The sequence below is a fragment of the Haliaeetus leucocephalus genome, unplaced genomic scaffold, assembly GCF_000737465.1.
Source record: "Haliaeetus leucocephalus isolate CR32 unplaced genomic scaffold, Haliaeetus_leucocephalus-4.0 Scaffold273, whole genome shotgun sequence".
Taxonomy (NCBI): domain Eukaryota; kingdom Metazoa; phylum Chordata; class Aves; order Accipitriformes; family Accipitridae; genus Haliaeetus; species Haliaeetus leucocephalus.
Window position 1 is genome coordinate 8,525,915 of NW_010972709.1, and position 19,226 is coordinate 8,545,140.

Below are 19,226 nucleotides of genomic sequence, written 5' to 3' on the forward strand. Positions count from 1 at the left end.
GGTAAAAATTCATGGCTCTGTTGAGGGAGCTGAGCAGGGGCAAAGGAAATTTTTCCTGCCTTTTAGACTTCCAATACAGTAAAATCCCCAGTAGAAGCCAGAAGGAAGTGAAGGGGCCAGATTCGGGACTTTGCTGCTAAAATTCTGTTTAATATTAAAGCCTGGATCTCACTGAATTCTCTCTCAAGTGTGTGCTGTATTGCATTTGCTGTGTGAATCTAAGGCTAGTTTTGTAAGATCCTGTCCTATAAATAAAGTATACATGCACACACAGGTTCTCTCTTTCTGGGTTTTGTATAGGCAGTTGTGACTTGTCTATGCCAGGTGAGCAATTAGAATTTGGCATACAAGCTGCCAGAAAGCAGGGTAAGAAAGGTCTTTGTTCATTACTGGCTGCTAATAGGAGTGTTGGGGATGGAATGACATATGAGATGACACAGTGAGTCGGCACATGTGGGAATATTTTGGGGCGATTATTTGAAGACTCTTCAAACAGCTGAAACATAAGTTGAAAATAACTGATGCTCTTTTATTTTATTTTTGGAAAGCCACAAATGCCACTTGTAAATAGAAGAGAAATGTTCGTTCTTTTCTTGATTTGTTGGTTATGGGAAAGAGATGTTCCACGGTGGTGCAAAACAGATGGTCATGGTCCTGAATGCTGGGGGGTGAAACACTTCTCTGAAAATATTGTATTAATGGCTTCTTACTTTCATTGTTTGTAAATACAGGATTGAATACAGGCATGTTTTAAAGAAGTAATTGCCAATCCTTGGGTCTCTTCATGTGTCTGCATTTTTAAATACTGCAGAAACATACTACATTGCATTTCAAGACTGATACTAATTAATCTAGATCATGCATTTAGACGCATATGTATGTACTAGAATTAGGGACTATTTAGTTCTATTACAGGATTGTGAGAGCCGGCAGGTGAAGTGTACCTCAGTATTTTAATAATTAGAGACACTGCTCTCCTTTGGTCTTAGTAGCTCTTAGGTCATTCTTCATAATTTTTCTTTATTTTAAAAAAAGTGAGAATTTGAATTGTTATTGTGTTGGGTAGTGTCAGCAATGTTCTACAGCAAGACTTCCCTGAGGTGGTAGCGGAGTTCAGGTTGACAAGTTCCTTGTGTCCAGCTTAACAACTTGTACATACAGTTTTTGGAGGTGTGTGCACAGCCATTCTTTCTAAAAATGAAGTTACTTAAAGTTGGAAATTGCAACCCACTGGCAAAATCTCCTGTTTGGGTAGGTGGGTATTTACAGATGTTTTCCTGTGTTTTTCATGTAACCCTCAGTTTTTAACATTGCCCTGCCCCCTTCCTAAAATAAAAAAGTTTCTTATTGACAGAGATAATCAGTACATGGTTGCAGTTTTCAATACAGGTTGTAAAAAGTTCATTTTTTTTCTGTAATGGATGAGGAGTGTTTTAACTGTTTAGCGAGTCTGAGCTGAATAGTGCCTAATAAAATGACTTTGTGGTACTAGCACCATGAAGAATTGTTTTGCATTAATTTAGTTATTTTTTTTAATATAGTGAAGGATGTGATGTGGGCATTTTCCTCATGACAAGAGGAAATGAAGTGGCTGTTCATATCCACAGAAAAGTAGGACGGAAACCCTAGTCAGACAAGTGTGTAATTATTCTATGAGTAGTTCATGTTAATGTATTTAGAGTGCTTATTTGTGTAGGTTGAGTGTGTGTATACATACATGCACATGAATACACATGCATTATTTATCTATATATCTGTATATATAAAAAAGCGTCATATAAATTTCTATATAGATTTCTATGTAAAGAAATCTCCCAGACTAGGTGAGCTAGCTTTGATGGCCCTGTGGTGGAGGGAGTACTGAGATTTGAGGCATCCTGTCTTACATTGGACTTTTGTGTAACCCCTTTCAGGCTTGGTTACACACCTGTGAAGTGAGATGAAATATGTTACTTATGCTCTTCAGATAAACTTACAAAGATTTGCTTGGGGAAGTACTGGCAGAGCATCACAGTAAAGCTGAGAAACAACCATATTTTTTTAAGCACCAAGTCTGTTGTCAGTTTGCTATTGGGAGTTCCGCACAGCAGTGCATAGTATCACTCTGATGATTTAGTGAGAGAAGATAGAATAAGGAAATGCAGATTGTTGGCAGTGGTACTGATAAATATTGCTCTTATTAGAGGCAGATGTGATTTTTCCTGACCTTTTCATCCATTCTGTTTCCCCCCACCATGCTCCTTCTAGGGATTTGTCCTTGCTGTTACCGTCATCCGAGAGGCTGCGGAGGAGATCAGATGTTACATGCGCGACAAGGAAGTGAACTCGCAGATCTACAGCAAGCTCACAGCGAGAGGTCGGCTCGGTGGCTCCAGCGTGCCCGCTGCATCCTGGCGCGGCAGCGCCAGGGGTTGCAACTCAATCAAATGCTGCTGACAGTCGGAGAAGCAGAGTTCAAGGAATGGGGAGGGGGTTATGGGCTTGCAGGCACGTGGCTTCGCAGGCACGCTGCCACTCCTGCTGCTGCTGCGGAGGCCTCAGGGGTCTGGGTGGCTTCTCGTGGATGGCTCCTCACCGGGCTGTGGTGGCTGCTGAGGGTTTCCTAGGGAGACGCACAGCTAGTGCGAGGGGTGTGTGTGTGTGTTAATTGCCTCAGATAACTTCAGAGCATCATCTTGGCTACTTGAGGCACGGGGAGCGGGCAGCCAGTGTGTTCACACATGCAGGAGCCTGCTTTGTGGGCTGGGAGTTCACTGCAGCCAGCACCAGGCAGGGGTGAACTTCCAAGCAGCTGGTGTGGTATTTTTAAACCCTGCTTGCTCCTAACTCCAGTGTAGGCCAAAACTTCTTTCCCTTCTTGGTGGATTAGAGTCACCAAAGAAAATGAAACTGGATCTGAATTGCTCTAGGTTGTGGAGGTGAATGTTTCCAGAAGGGAAATGTGTTTTCCTTCCTGCAAAGCTGTGATACGAGAGAAGCGCTCTGTAATGTTGCATGGATGAAGGGAGGGAGAGGCAAATACAGCAAACAGCATAGTAGGAAGAAAACAAGAATGGAGCTATAGCAGATGTGATATGTTTGGGGTTTTTTTGTGTTTGTTTTCCTTCCAGTTTTGGTAATAGTGCATCTGTCTTCCCTCTGCATGTGGTTTTTGCTTGCTCACCCTGTCAGGAAGAGAGACAGATGTAAGAAGGATTCCTACAAGCTACCAATTCTATTCTTTAATGGGAACAACAAATGTGTGCTTAAAAAAGGGAGGAGGATCCACATAGGCAAATAATTTGCAAAAGCACTTTACTAGAAGAAATAAATCTAGGTCTGTGAAATTGTCAGAATATGGTTATGCAGAGGTTGATTCAACTATTGAGAGTGACGGTAGGCTATGTTCTAGTGTCTAGGACTGGGGACCCTTTCAGCACAGGTACCGCAAATCATAGTTAAGTAGAAGTACTCTGTGTACTGAAGGAGCTTGTGAGTGCATGTGTTAAATTTAAGGTGACTTGCTGGACATACTGACATGTTCCATCACTTACTGGGCATGCAATAGTGTTGAATTTCATAGTTTTTTCTGGGTTGTACCAGACAGGGACTTAAATCATGCAAGTCCTTTGCTAAAAGAGAATGTGTGATATGTTATCACATCTTTTGTGTGTTTCTGTTAGCAGCAGCTGATGTAGTTCATCAATACTGGCAGTATCTTGTACTTTTTTGTATAGATCATCTTTAGCCCCTTCCTCCAACTGTGAGGAGTTGGGAGACCTCATTTGTAAGTGAGCCCAGGCTGCAGCAGCTCAGCTGCGTCTGATCCTTGGCTCTGGCCATTGTTTACAGCTGTGCCGTACCTAACAAAGACATTTAAATTCTTGTTTGAAAAAATCAAATGCTGCCTTACTATGGAGTTACTCCTAATACCATGACAATGATGGTGAGGCCAGGGTTTTGTTTTTAAAAAGGGAATGAACTGAATTTAAGCAACTTCTTTTTTTTTTTTTTTCATTTCCAGTTTCTTTGTTATAAGTTTATACCCTTGAATTAAGATGCAGTGAACTAGGTGTAGTAAAAATATGCTGCTTTCAACACTTGCACTTTTAAGAATAAGGCTGCTTTTTAAATGTAATTGCTCAAGGCTGTATATATTTCACATGCCGGGAATTATGAGGCAACTCCAAACTAGGGAGTTTGAGTTTCTGAATATTAAATCCCCTTTTAATAACGTGTTCTTACTACAACACTTAAAATGCTTGGCAACCAACAAAAGCCTCATCCAAGAGGGGTGTACTACATCTATTTAAAGATATAAAAGAGTTGCCTTCTGGATTCTATTCAATGATCTATAAGGGGCCTGACCTTTCCTTTAGTTCTTTTCATATTGCTATTACGTTTCCCATGAATGATTTCCCTCCCCCCAGTCCTTTAACTTTTCTAATTTTGTGAAAGAAACCAAGGAGGATTGGCAGCTGGGCACTAGCTGAAAGTCTTAAGCCACTTTATTTAACACGAATTTGGTGCAGAAACAGGAACGAGACTCTCTAGCGGTATAGTTTAGAGTAGGAAAAATAAAATTATTTATGATTGTCTTGTGGTTTGGGGAGAAAAGTAATTTTCTGTCTCTCCCTGAATCTCGGTACTCAAGCTTTTCAGGAGACCTGAACATCTCTTTTTCCCCTGATTAAAACCTTAGCACCTCTGAGAATCACCTAGGAGCAGGGAAGTACCTTGTGAGGCCACCATGGCTGGGGGATGGAAGTGTGTTGGGTTTGGTTTATTGTATCTATTAGTACAGTTAGAAAAAGTAGGCAAGCTTTCAAGGAAACCCTTCATCAGGTCAAAAGTAGAAGCAGCAAATATCAAAATAAGTTGAGAACAGCTGATCTTAACCATTAATTTTCAGTGTAGCTGACAAAACTCCAGGTAGGACTTGCCTTGGACTGTAGGCTGTTTTGGGGGTTTTGGGGCTTTGGGTTTTTTTGTGTTGAATAGCAGGGTTCATGCTTCAGGATAGTGGCACAGCACTGTATTGAAAAGGGGCGGTGCAGAAGGGTACTGATGCACAAAAGCCCTCTGTAATGTTGCTGTATAATTTTTTTTAAAACTTCACAATAGTTTCACTTCTAAAGCCAGTGTTTTGGGGGAGGGGGATTAGGTTAGGCTCGACACTGAGCACTGCTGTCTTGACGATTGGCTATAATCGATCTGTTGGAGCACTGTAGCTTTCTCCAAGCTATTTTTATTTCTCCTGAGTATTTGTACTAAGCTGCAGTTAAGGTGGCTGGAGAATAGTTTTTCCCATCTCCAACCTTGGCCTCCCAGTGCAGCCCCACAGATGTAAATACATACTTAGGTCTGAATGAAGTCAGGGAGACTTAAGCACATGCTTATATGCAGTTTTGAATAGGGATGGAAGTAAGCACAGATTTAAATGCTTTCCCGAATCGGGATCCTCTTGTCCTCTTTGTGTGTGGTTCCTCATGCCCTGTACAGAGCCACAGCTGCAGTGTGGCTGGGCACAGCTCCTGCTGCCGGCCGGGAGCTCTCCAGCTCAGCACACCCACCAGCCTCGTCCCCCAACCCTGGGGGGGGGTATTTTGAATTTGCAGTGTTGCTCCTGTACATGAAACTTTTTTCAGGCACTCTTCTTGTTAAGCTTTTTAAGGTTCAATAAGCTGCTGCTTTGTAGAGAAAAATGAAGAATCCTCTTTGGATCACATTTTATTCTGATTATAGTTGCTGAATTTCAGGGACTAATCTTTTTGGAGGGCAGTGTGAGGTAGTGTATTTTCTCTGTGTTCCTTTATTTTACATAACATCAAAAAAATTCCACTCTGAACCTCTTTTCTCTTTCTACCGATATGATCCATTTATGTTCCAAAATGATGAAACCAGCAGACTTCTGGAAAGCATTTTTTTTTTTAATAGAAAGCTCTCCATTTAAAGGACAGTTGTTTGGATTGTAATAAAAAATAATCAAATTTCAAACCCCTATTCATAAACCTACAAGCCTCCTTGTGTTCAGAAGTCTGTGTGCTGACTTTCTGCTTGATAGAAAGCTAGAACTGTGCTTGCAAATTCTTTGTTTTTTTTTTTTGCCCCCCCCCCCCCCGTAACACTGCATAATAGAGAGAGAAACTCCACAGAAAGAAATGGGAAGAGACCTCCTACTGAGGGGTGCTACTTAAGATACAGATCATTGGCATTTACCAGCCATATAAAAACAATATTTTCCCAAACCCTCTGAGTCCTGCTCCACCATTTATACAGCATAAGGCTGCAAAAGCCAAAAGTTTGGTGCAGCACATCCAAACAACCTTTTTTTTTTTTTTCTCTCCAGATGCATTTAACTTGTTTTAATAAACCTCTGGCTTCAGCTTTAGTTCCAAATTAAGTGTTTTGATCTGTACTTTAGAGAAGCTCTGCAGATCTATTGTGAAATCTTGGCTTATGCGTTCGCATCGTAGAAAAATGCATCTCTTCTGGCTAATATATTTAATACTTTAAATAATCTGCTTTATGGTACATCCATCATGCTGCAGATTTGTTAATAATTTCAAAGACTGTAGCTTAAGTTGGAACAAACTGTTTGCATTTTATTATGTTTACTTTTTTATCTTTAAAAAAATAAATCAGGTTACAGCAAAGAATGAAACAAACACCAATCAAATTTTAACAACAGGGTTTTTTTAAGTAAGAGATCAACACTAGTTGCTTTTTAAGATTGTGTTAATCACTGACTTGTATTCTGATTAACTTCAGAAAATATAAACTGGAAGTATTGTAAATGGTAAATAAACCTATGTGTATTTAGAGGAAGCACTTTTAGATGCATTTATAAAAGCAGTAATTTATTATTACAAAAATACTTTAATAGCAGAGCAATACTGGGAAATGAAGCAGTTGTGTTATTAGCTAGTTTCTTAAACATGCATGAGAAAACATCTAATGTTTAGGAGGTAGTTTCCCCACAGAAAGAAAAAGGAATTACGGAATTCCCAAGATCAAAATAAAACTAATTCAAGTAAGTTGCTTTATGGGAGTCCTGAGTCAAAGGAAACATCTGGTCCTGCGCCTTCTTAGCAGGACATGTGGTACATACTGCAGAGATGTCATCCATGAAAGGCCAGGAGTATGGCTGGAAAAAGTAGAATTAGCTTTGCTACCTAAAAAGGGCATCTCACTTCTACAGTAGTTATAAAAATGTATATTGGTAGAAAGGTCCTCTCTTTCTTTTACCTTAAAACAGCTGAGCTTGGGAGGGTTATTGAACAATACAAATCTGCTCCAGCTGCTTTGATTTCTCTCATACTGGAAAACTTTTAAAGCAGATGATATTGTTTTCAGAATAATGATCCAAAAAGCATTGTATGTGCAGAATAATAGGAAATCATCACATTATAGCTTTGTCCAGGCATTAATTTTTCTTTTCCAGCATGAATTTACATCATTAAGGAAAGCACTACAAAAATAAGTTTCCATTCCTGAAACCTGCAGATAGTGCTTCTTATACTCACAGTCACCAAATAAATCCTTGTGATCTTTAAGAGAAATACATAAAATATGGTTAAACAAACCCACATCTCATTCCAAGAGCTTTTTTGCACAGTGGTTTCAGAATTGCTATGCCTGTGTGGGGAGAGCACATTGGGGTTTTTTTCCTCCTTTGCACGGGAGAATATTCAAAAGCACTTTTTGTTGTTTTGTGAATAACCGTATTAAAAGGGGAGGAAGAGATGTTATCTGTCAGACCCTTTTAGTGTCATAGTACCTAACTTTGTATAGCCCATACAGAAGACTGCCAGGGATGCTTTTTTGGATCCTCTTGGAGTGCGGCTTTTCTTTTCAAGCCTCTGCGTAATGGACTCTTAATCCCCAGTATGCTTCCTGCCCTGGCAGAGATGTCTTTAGCCCAGCATTCATTTTGTTTACTTTTTTTTTTTTTAACTAAAAATCTTGCAAGGCAAAACCCAGGATCCACAAAAGACCTATGAGATATTTGTGAAATGGGCCATGACTGCTTATAATTTGTAGGAATAATTACAGCATGTAAGGAAGTCTGCATTTATTAGCAGCAGTGATGAAGCATGTTGTTAAGCACACAGTGTGTCACCAAAGCAGCAGGCTGCCGGGAGCCCAGAATGGCTTTCATTGTTAATTTGGAGCAGAAACACTGAAGCATATCCTGAGAAGGATGCTAATGAAGGGACTGCCAGTAGTAAAATCCTAGTGACCTTTGTGCTTTGTGCTAATTTCTATTCCCCCTCCCTTCCCCCTTCTCCTTTCCCCCTGAGCTGCTATCTGGCTAGTGAGCCCATGAATTTTGAGGTACAGTAGGAGTCTTGTCCATGCTGGGGTGAGCTCCACGTGCCTCCCCCACTTCCACTCAAATCACAGCAGATTAAAGAGGCTTTTGTTGAAATATAACAGACAGACACATAGAGGCAGGGTTCAAATTAACTGATTATAAATCACTAGTTAGTCTGAGAAGCCAAATCTAGAGCTGGCTAATGATTTGAAATTACTAGCCAATTGTTAAATTAATCCCCTGTTTTAAAGCAACTGGGAAATGTTTGACAGCTGCAAAGAAATAAATATTTATGCATTTTCTGTAGGACCCATACTCTGCAGGGCTTGTTCAGGCTGTGTCTGTCCAGAGGCAAAGGAGAGGTGGTACAGCTGAGCCAGATACAAGAACTACGGCAGGGAAGGAAATGAGCCTGGTTTTTAAGATGGGCCCATTGTACTTAACAGCTTTCAGGGCTTGGATTGAGAGTTGAGCTTTAGATTTTCAACCACCTAAGGAAGAGGAGTCAGGAGTTGATGGTTCCCTACTGTAATTTTCCTGTTCTTGCTCTGTTGTCTGCCTGACGCTGAAAGTATTTTCAAATTCCTGGGTTAAGCAGTACAAAAAAAGTTTAAGGGCTTGTTTCACAGTTGTCAGTAGAGAGTGACCAGGGAGTTTTGCATCCAGGGCTGAGGTCTGGAGCTGTTAGACAAGAGGCTTTCAGCCCTTTTCACAGATTGAGACCCACTGCTTTACCCAGTGGCAGCAGTGGGCTTGGTAAGCCTTTACAGGGCAGCGTTGCCTAATTCTTCTGATAGAAAAGTTACCCATTTTCTCCAGAATAGTGAAGTGGAAGGAAGGGAGGTAAGGAACATCACACAGCACCCACAAACCCTGTCCTGCTGCTGCTCTAATGCACTGATATCTTTCCTTTGCAGGGACTGTGAAGGTGAAGAGCTCTAATATACAAGTAGGCGACCTCATCATTGTTGAAAAGGTTAGCCTTTATGTGTAGCTTTTCTGTGTAAAGTACTTTTTTTGCAAGACCGTAGAAAATGAGATCCTTTGAAGTCATGTTTGTTTTACGATAGGCTTAGAATGTCAGGTGTTAGAACACTAGTTACAATATTTAATCACTTTTCAGGCTTCCCCCGCCCCACCAAAATAGCATCATCATCTTTGCAAGTGAGAATAAATCTGTAGATATGCACGTGTAACCTAATCTTTCCACTTATACTATAGCAAGATAAAAAGCCTCCCTGGTCCTATCTCTGACTGTTGGACACAGGTTAAATGCCTGATACAAATGCAACATCCAAATGTTGCTTTGGGTGTAAACAACACAAGTATTGGGAGACATAGTGATCCATTTGTAGGCACTGGTATGTACAGGTATATTTCCCCCTTTATACAAGTTTGTGTGGGGGTTTTTTAATCCACTGATTTTTTTTTTTTTTTTTTTGCCCACACACTCTGTGCAAGCAGCTATGACCTCTAAAACCATTAGTATGAAAATATTCAGTACAAAAAAGAGAAAAATGGTAACTGTAGATTCCAGATACATGCTTTCTTCTAGTATGGGACTTCTTGAAAGGAAACCAGCATTAGTTCAAAATTTCTTCACACTGCTAGAATTACTCACTAGCCCTTTTGTAAACCTAGCTGTTGGTGGGTTGGGTCAGTGGGAGCTGGCACCAGTTATTATTCTGCTCTTGGAATTCTGCAGGGAAGTGAGTTTAGGATTCAAAGCAAAATGAATGCCAAGCTTCAGTTTGACAAAGAAATCCTCTTTCTCCTCCATATCCCCTTTGCTTGTCACGGTAGGGCTGTGGAAGGCGGCTGCACACGCGTGCAGGGCTGTATGCACAATAATGGCCTTTCTTCTCCTAACAGAACCAGCGGGTCCCTGCTGACATGATCTTCCTGAGGACGTCGGAGAAGAATGGTAAACATCTGGAACCAATTGTCAAAATAACCATTAACCTTTCACTGGTTGTTTAGAGAAAATTATCTTTTAGAAATGTGAAAGAAATAGATAATAGTAAAATTTTAGAGAGACAGAGAATTAAAATACTTTTATGGACTGCCACTTCTCAGGATGTTATACTCTTTTTGTTTGCTAATCAAAGAACGTAGGTGGTTGAACCCAGGGTAAATGAATCTGGTTGCATAACAGTTTGTGTTTTAGATGTAAATAATTTTACTTGCCATTCAGGTTTGTTTTGTTAAGTGTGGGATAGGAAATGTTTGATCAGAAGGATTAGAAAACATAAAGACTAATGGGAACATTTCAAATGTCCTAAAGATACAGCACAGAGTCTGACTGTATTCTGGACTAGTGGAAGGAAATGAATGTGTGATGCAAGAATATCATTCTTGCGTTATTAACAAAAGTTACTTGAAGTCAGATACTGTTTCCAAAGAAAGAAGGGTGTCCTAGATACAAAGCCATTTCATGAGTTATAGATGTATCTAAGACAGATCTGGAAAGAGCACTGACTGGTGTTGAAAATCCACAGGGTCTTGCTTCCTTCGCACTGACCAGCTGGATGGTGAGACAGACTGGAAATTGCGGCTGCCCGTTACCTGTACTCAGAGGCTGCCAACTGCTTCTGTAAGCTGCCTTTGTACAAAATACTGTACTTGTTAAACATGCGTATCTGTTTTACCTGAAAAATGTTCAGGTGCTTCAGTTAATGGGCTGTTTTGAGAAACAGGTTAATGCAGCATTGTTCTGCATAGGGCTCAGTGCATGCTGCAGATTGGCTCTGACAACAAAGCTTTGTAGCTTTGGCTACAGATTAGCTTTGGCTCTTCCTGAGCTCCAAGGCAAGATTTCAGGTAAGGTGAAGCTAGGTGTCTCTGTGCCACGTGGCTGTCACCACAAAGCTGTGCAGATAGGCACTGGGGTTGACAGCTAGAGAATGGCCTTGCAGCAGAAGGTGGCTAATGGTAGGATGCTCCTATTTTCTTTTTCTTCTCCAGAGACCATTGCAGTAACTTACTGCAGGATAGGTCTTGTTGCAGGATAGGTACCTTTGGTGGTGGTACTTCTCAAATGCTCCCTTTCACTCCTTGCACTCCAGTAAGTTCAGAGGCACAATTCATGCATTTTCATGAAATGGCTTCAGAGGCCATTAAGTTTTCATTGCTTGCCTTTATGAAAGGAGGAGTGTCACCATGGAAGCTCCACTGTATGATCTGAAATAAGCATATAACCTGCATCAAACATGCTGTTTCCCAAAATCTCTAGCTAAGTAGCTCGTGTGTTGTTTTGTTTGTTTTTATTTTTTAAAAAGAGAAAACAAGGGAAAGAAGGGGGAATCAGAGTACCTGCTTTATTGATGTTCTATCTGTAAAAAGTGCAAGAAGTTTATTTTATACAAAGGCTTTGAAGCAAGGCATTATCTCCAGGGGGTGAATAGTTTGTGCATGTGTAGGAGTCAGCAGTGAAAATGCTGTGCAGAATTGGCCTATCTTCTTGTCACCAGAGAACTGTTCCTAGTGACACTGGCATGTTGAACTAAATATTGAGTGATAGGGTGTTCCTTGATTGCCTTGGAAGACTACTCCAAACCTTCTTTGCTATGAAGTAATAAGTGTCTTAGGTTGTCTTGATTATTCAGGCTGAAATTTCTTTTATGGGGCACTGACATCTAAGTAACTCCCAGGAGTCTCTCAGGTATCAATTCAAGAAATAGTCTGCAGTGAAGCTGGTACACCAATTGTATTTTCTCTTAGACAGTTGGGCTCCACTAAGTAACATGATTCAGTAATTATCTTAACTTCATAAGTAACTCTTCCTCAAAGTATTTTGGTAGAAATATTTGTACATTATTAAAATGTGGTTGTCTAACTGTCTGCCAAAACATGTCTGGTTTATAGGACCTACTGCAAATCCGATCCTATGTATATGCAGAAGAACCCAATATTGATATACATAACTTTGTGGGGACCTTCAGAAGGGTGAGTCTTGCTGACATATATTTGAAATCATATAGGTCGTGTTTCCTATGCAAACCTGCTGAATGCTACCAGGTTGCCAGAGTTTTTCAGGAGCAATAGTGAAGTCTGTCTTGCCATTCCTTGTCTCTTCTTTCTTCTCCCCCCCCCCCAAAAAAAAATCTGTGAAATAAATCTGAAACAAAAATATGGTTATTGAAGCTTTGACTTGGAGACAATGTCATCGGCTGTTGAGTATTATGGACCTTACTCTGAAGGTACTAGATCTGAACATTTGGACAGAGATTGGTAGTTATGTATTCATGGTGCCTGTTCAGAAGGAAATCTGGACCACCATAGACTGTAGGATTAAAATCCTTTAATTGTGAAAAGACAGGGGATCTTAGCTAGATCAGGCAATAGTAGTCTTAATTCTGAGTCAGTTGTTTTTTTGCCTTCAATTGCATACAACCTATATGAACTCAGTTATATCTGCCCCCTATTTCAGAGGGCAGCAAGCAGCTCAAGAGCCACTGTGAAATATCACCATTAAAAAAATATATATCTTTTGACTTGTTGGGAAGATGCATTGCCTACTCGGGGCAAAAGGTTGAGGTTTTTTCCTCTCAGTGGAATTATGAACATTTTCAGAGATTCATCTAACACCCTTGGGGACCTTTCAGAGGACAAATGGTTTTGTAACAAATAAGGAGACAGTTACAGCTTATTAGAAGTTGTCTGCTGGTATTTTAGCTCAAAATTTTAGGTTTTGCCCTTTTATCTTTATGTGGCATGGTTTAATCTGGTTTAATAGTGCTGGCACAGAAGAGGAGTTTGAGTGGCTTGGGGAGGCAGTTCTTGTATAAAATCTGCACAGACATTAATTCACTTTCTCATGCAAAGGTACAATTGTGTAGAATTAATCTTTTGGTGCCTAAGAGGAATTGCACTTTCTTTTAGCTGTTCTCTGGTGCGTATCAGACAACTTTCTAGGCATCATTGAGCAGTCCAAACAGGTTCTCAGTGAGATCTTACAGTAGCAGGAGAAATGCTATTAATCCACGTGAGCCAAGTGAGGGAATATTTTCCTGTAGTCCCTGGAAAGCTGCTGACAAATCCTTTTCTCATTTATGATTCCTGGGGGACTTCAGCAGGCAGAGGTATCTTAATAGATTTCCATACCCCCCCGGCTCTGAACCCTTCTACTCCACTGAAACAAAGTGCTCATGTTTTTAACCCAACCAGAGATATACCTGGGTTTATGAAAATCCTCCATCTTATCAAGAAGCCCTCTACCAACACTCCCCATGTCCCTCTCCAGACACCTCTGTGTAACTCTCATCCACTGGCCTTTTACACTACTGACAAGTTTGTTTGGTTTTTATCCTGTTGTAGGAGGACAGTGACCCTCCAGTGAATGAAAGTTTAAGTATAGAAAACACCCTATGGGCCAGCACAGTGATTGCATCAGGTAAGATGGAGGATGTACATTATTATTTTTTTTTAAGGGAATATGTTAACAATTTTTAAAGGTCTTTTTGTAATGGAATAATAATCTCTGTCAGTTGGAGAAATTAGCAGTTGGAATGAAGTTTCCCACTTGTCCTAACACCTCTGGGGAGCTGAGCTCACATCTAATTGCCTCTTGGACATTCCTAGATGAGAAAGAATTGGAGTGGCCTTTGGGCACTTCTTTAGCATCTAGGACCCGAATAGCACTTAATTGCTCTCTGCATTGACATCCTAATCTGTAACAGAAATAGTGTCAAACAGATTCTGGTAACAGAAGCTAAGATGAAAGATTTCCAGGTAAGTGCTTCCATTGAGTTCGTCTTCTATGCTTTCAAAAAGAAAAAAATAAATTCCTTGACAGATTTTGGTTTATATATACAATAAGCTCCCAAGGCCTGAGATTAATCAATGCCCTCTTGTAGAGGCTTGTCAAAGTAAAAGCCATGTTCCTCTCCTGTCCAGTGCGCTTGCAAGGTTTGTAGGGTGGTGGCTGGAGGAGAGTGAAATTCTGTTCTGCAGTTAAAGTTGTTGAATGGAGAGACTTCACAGTGCAGTACCTAGGTGTACGTGGAATTAATAATAATGGGAAGGAAGAAGAACTTCAAAAGACTTTTTCTGAAGCACTGAAAAGATTTTGATGTGCTCTTTTAAAAGCAGAGAACAGTGAATAAATTTTATTATTGTATGCTTCTATCTAATCCTGCTCTAACTCTTCTTTGAAATGTATTAGTGTTGTCACAGTGCTGTGACCAAGGGATTGTAAAAAAACTAGTTGTCCAAATACAATTTAATCAAGTAAATAATGTTCATAGATTAGTAATTGCCATGCATTAGGTAACCTACCTTCCTCCCCTCTGAGTGTAGACACATGTAGTCAGCCTGGCAGCTTCAAATACCCATCAGGCTGCTTAATGCACGAGTCTCAGCTCATCCTGCTTTTGCACAAAATAGGTGGAGAAATGGAAAGCTGTTTTTCTTGTGATTCTGTCCTGTATGGCTACTCTCCCTGCAGCACCCTTTCTTGGGGGGACTTTCTTGGCTCTTGTATCAAAGCTTTAATTTGTACCAGCTCTTGAACCGATGCAGGTCTCATACTGCCGTGGCTGAGCCTAACATGGGGCCAGGGATGAGGAGGATGTTAGAGTGAATAGTCCTACTGAAATCAGAGGGAAATACTCTCCTGCCCTGAGCATGCTCACAGCCAGTGCCTGCTGAGGGTAAAAACTATTCTTTTGCTGTACATTCAGCTGTGTGTAGTATACATGTGGGTGCAGACATTTTTCCCCAAAGAAGGGCACAGCGCATACTCTGCTCCATCTGGTCACTAATTCTGTGCTGTTTAGAAGTCCTGGGTGGTCTTGGTGTCTGGAAGGAAGGAGAGAAGGGCATGCAACGACCTCCTCTCTGCCCAAATGAACATACTGTTTGAATCTAATCCTCGTTTCTGAATAAGTTATTTGTAGATAGACATCTCTGTGAGTTCAGTTAATAGGAATAAGATTTGCAAGTATTTTCATAATTTCAAACTGTTTATGCAATGGAGTCTTGTTTTGAATGGCCATAAAAAAACCCTAGAAACACTCTTTTTATACACACCAGTGTGCCTTCAAGCTGTTTGCTAGCCCTGACAGGTTTTCCCTCTCATTTTGACTGACTTGATCAATATAATACTTAGTTTTGTTTCTCCTATGGCAATAATAAATAGCATGTTGTAGGTTATTTCTGTTAGGAGAAAATGGGGATGTTATTTTTCTTCCTCTGTGAGTGAAAGTTGTCAAGTTGTGGTGATGCCATCTCACTGGGGCAGCCTTTGCTTGTAAGACGAAGCAGAACTATGTGGCTTTCTCCATCTGCTGTAGTGGGAATGGGTCTGACTCTGACTGTTTGCAGTTGATTTGGAGTAGCTGTGCCATCTGCTGATTTGAATTGTGATGATCTTACTACCACCTGCCATCTGGCTCCAGTGATTTGTTGTTGATTTTTGTTGTTTGTTTTTTTGTTTGTTTTTTTTTTTTTTAAAGGAATGTTTCCCAGCATATTTTTAGAAACCACCTCTTTTGAATCACTCTTATTTAAAAATAATTCACTTGCAGCTTGTTAAAACTTTGATCATTAATGGGTGCAGGGGAATAGCCATTTTATACTCTGCAATGTATTTGCAGCAGTGCGTTTTTTTCAGTGTTGTTTTCCTCCATTTTCACAGACCCCTAAAATTTTCTAGTAAAAAATTAGACTTTTGCAATAGCAGCTTTTAAACTCTTGGTGGTAGATAGCTTTTTCTTCATGGCTTTTTGCAAAGTTTTTAAGAGAAATCTGTAGTAATTTATGGTGCTAAACTGTATTATGTTTCTGTGAGAAGAAAAGGGAGAACTTCGTTCCTCTCAGCTCTTTAGCAACTGTGGGACATAGCATTAAAATACACTGATAGGCTCCCAGCAGCTCCATCTGTTACAGTAAGGTAGGAGTTGGTATGATTCGCCTTTTGGTGGGAACAGCAATTAGACAAATACTTAAAGTAAATTGTAGATTTTAAAATAAGGTAATTCTGTCTCTGAAAGTTGTTGAAATTCATTGGGTTTACTCCAGTTGTGCCAACCTTCACCAATAAAGAAGAACTGTAGCCCAGAGCACTGATTTAATTTTGACACACAATGAAGGACCACTATCTGGTGTAATGCAAACTTACCCACACCTAAGTGGGATTCAAAGTGGTGGGAGGAAAACCAAGAAATCCTTCATCCTTAGCAACTTTTATTTGTAGTGGGGAGAGACGACTGACATCAAAAGGGGGTCAGGGAGAGTCAAGAGAGCAAAGCAGTTGACTTCTGTTTCCATGCACTTTAATTGATGCAGTCTGATGCTGCATCAAGTCCAACCGTATGGGCGGCATGGTTGAAGACTTACTGACTTTTTGTAGGATGTCTTTTGTTCAAAGTCTATGTTTTCGTCAGTTTTATATTTCAGGTACTAGACTTTTTAATTTCTGGTTGCTATTGCTTCTGAAAATAACCTGCTAAAAATCCTTTTCAATTGTCAAGCCTTTGGATCCAACAAGTATTTTTATAGAGAAAACAAATGGAGGTGGTTTTTCTTCAGCTGATGCATGCTCTGTTTTGTTTAGGTACTGTTGTGGGAGTTGTCCTCTACACTGGAAGGGAACTGCGCAGTGTGATGAATACTTCAAACCCAAGAAGTAAGGTATGGTGAGGAAACAGTCTTATAATAAATGAGAAGGGGCAGAAATTTATCATTTTTTGAAGAAAATCCCTCCAAATGCTGTATGTACACATTACAGGGACAACCTCATAGGAATAATGATTCATATCTTCCAGCCTACTATTTAAGATAGTCACCATAGCAGAACCTATTTCTTCTTATTTTTTTTGGTTGTATTACACATGTGCCTTCTCACTTTAAGTTTGGTAAAACCATTGTTTTATATGGTTATAATGAGATAGTCCAAGTTAGAGTAGGAAAGCTTATTTTGCTGCGTTCTTCTATTATAGCAAAGCTAAGACAAGGTGCAGAGATGTTTATATTTTCTGCAGCTTTTGGCAGCATGAGTCTTCTCACACCTCTTCATGCATTGCCTAGCTTCCAAAGGATGGAAGTCTTATTTAATAAGCTGGAAACAGTTTTGCTTATAAATTTAAATGTTTGTAGTGTTTTAAAAGAGAAGTCGACTAGTGGGGAATAGCTCTTTGGATATGGCAGTTCATTCCCTTTGTGAATATTACATTGAGCTAACATCTTCATTTGTGTGCTTGAAATGTATCCCTTTTATTCTTTAGATTGGTCTTTTTGATTTGGAAGTGAACTGTCTTACCAAGATCCTATTTGGGGCTCTCGTGGTGGTCTCGCTTGTCATGGTGGCCCTTCAGCACTTTGCAGGCCGTTGGTATCTTCAGATCATAAGATTTCTCCTTCTATTCTCAAACATCATTCCCATTAGGTAAGGTGATTCCTCATTCTTCCCAGCAAAATACTGCTTGCTTTGTGTGCTCCTCCACGTTTCTACTATGAAAAAGCACGTAAACTCTTATCTATTCCTCATTTGACAACTAAGCAAATCTAGAAGTAGAAATCAAATTACTGTTTCAAACATAAGAATTGCTTTGTTGTTTCTGCTGAATTTGTTCAATGTATTCACACGTACGTTGACTCTAACTCAGGCCGTGGATTAGTCATTTAAGGCTCCTTCTCTCAGTGTTTGGGCTACCTGCTTACTTTGATAAGACCAGAGCAAAAAATGGAAAAGGAGGGTTATTTATATAGCATGTAGTGTAATAGGACCCAGTTGCCTTTTAGAGGGGACTGAAACTTTAATATTTAATTGTACTATAATAATGAGTAGATTGTTACTTTTGGTGTAGGTCTGGGATTCATTTCAGTTCCATTTTTAACCTGCTGTCTGCGTATCAATCATGCTGTCCTTACTTCCCCTGTGTCCATCTTCCCCTCAAATTATATCTGTTCTTCTCAACATAATTTTATCATCTATCTTTGAATTACAGTACCACTGCAGCAATGCACAGTCCCTCTCCCCATTTGCCACCCGACCACTGACTTTGAACATACTGCTCCCAAAACACCCTCTTTGGCAGCTCAAATTCAGCGTGGAAGACAAGTCCTTTCATTGCACTTTGGCAGTTCACAATGATTTTTTCCAAAGTTTAACTGGTGATACATTTTCTTTTCCCCTTTCCTCCTGCATAGTTTACGTGTGAATCTGGACATGGGGAAAATTGTCTATAGCTGGGTGATCCGGAGAGATTCCAAAATCCCCGGGACTGTGGTTCGGTCCAGCACTATTCCTGAGCAGCTGGGGAGGATATCCTATTTGCTTACAGACAAAACAGGTATCTGTGTAGAAAACAACAGTTTTGAGTCATGGTATGTTGTTGATTGGATTTTGTTACCGTTTTGGCCAGCCAGAGAGTATAATGTAAGATTTCTTTGGACTAGAAGAAATATGCATTTCCTGTCACCTTGACAATATGACTTAATCAGTTTTTGAAAAAAATCTTGCTTTTTTTTTTTGTTCTGAATGCACTGTAAGTAGGGTAGGACAGGAGTATTATGCTACTTCAAAGAACACTTAAAGTGTGCTATTAAACCAAAAGCCGAGGGTAAAAATAAAATTAAAAGCAACTCTTTAGAGTTAGTTTTCAAAGGCAGATGAAGATAGCTTACATGTGCAGGCAGAAATGTACCATCAGTCTGTCTGCTGCTGTCCTTACAGTTTTAAAGTTGAGCTTGAATTCAGAAGACTGAAGCTGTAATGAAAAGCTTGTCTTACGTAAATTGAATGTCCCACTGAAGTTGTTTCCAGTGTTCTTTGGTTCCAACAGGACCAGAATTATGCTTTCAGCTCTTGCTGGCATTGACTTTGGGGTGAATCTCATTCTTATTTACTGGCACAGTGATGTGCACACCTATTTCCCAGGAGAACTGGCCCTCAGGTTTGTTAATACTGTCTTTTTTGCTGGCCTCAGCC

The 19,226-nt window shown here is 40.0% G+C and overlaps 1 protein-coding gene across 1 annotated transcript in view; it reads left to right on the plus strand.

Moving 5' to 3' along the window:
* ATP9A (ATPase, class II, type 9A) overlaps window positions 1-19,226 on the plus strand; it is a 56,037-nt gene that overhangs the window by 8,221 nt on the left and 28,590 nt on the right. Inside the window, exons 5-13 of the mRNA XM_010569784.1 lie at window positions 2,248-2,356; window positions 9,214-9,272; window positions 10,169-10,220; window positions 10,795-10,889; window positions 12,161-12,241; window positions 13,613-13,688; window positions 16,851-16,927; window positions 17,521-17,681; window positions 18,446-18,588. Coding sequence (XP_010568086.1) covers window positions 2,248-2,356; window positions 9,214-9,272; window positions 10,169-10,220; window positions 10,795-10,889; window positions 12,161-12,241; window positions 13,613-13,688; window positions 16,851-16,927; window positions 17,521-17,681; window positions 18,446-18,588 — 853 coding nt within the window. The remainder of the gene's footprint in view (window positions 1-2,247; window positions 2,357-9,213; window positions 9,273-10,168; window positions 10,221-10,794; window positions 10,890-12,160; window positions 12,242-13,612; window positions 13,689-16,850; window positions 16,928-17,520; window positions 17,682-18,445; window positions 18,589-19,226) is intronic.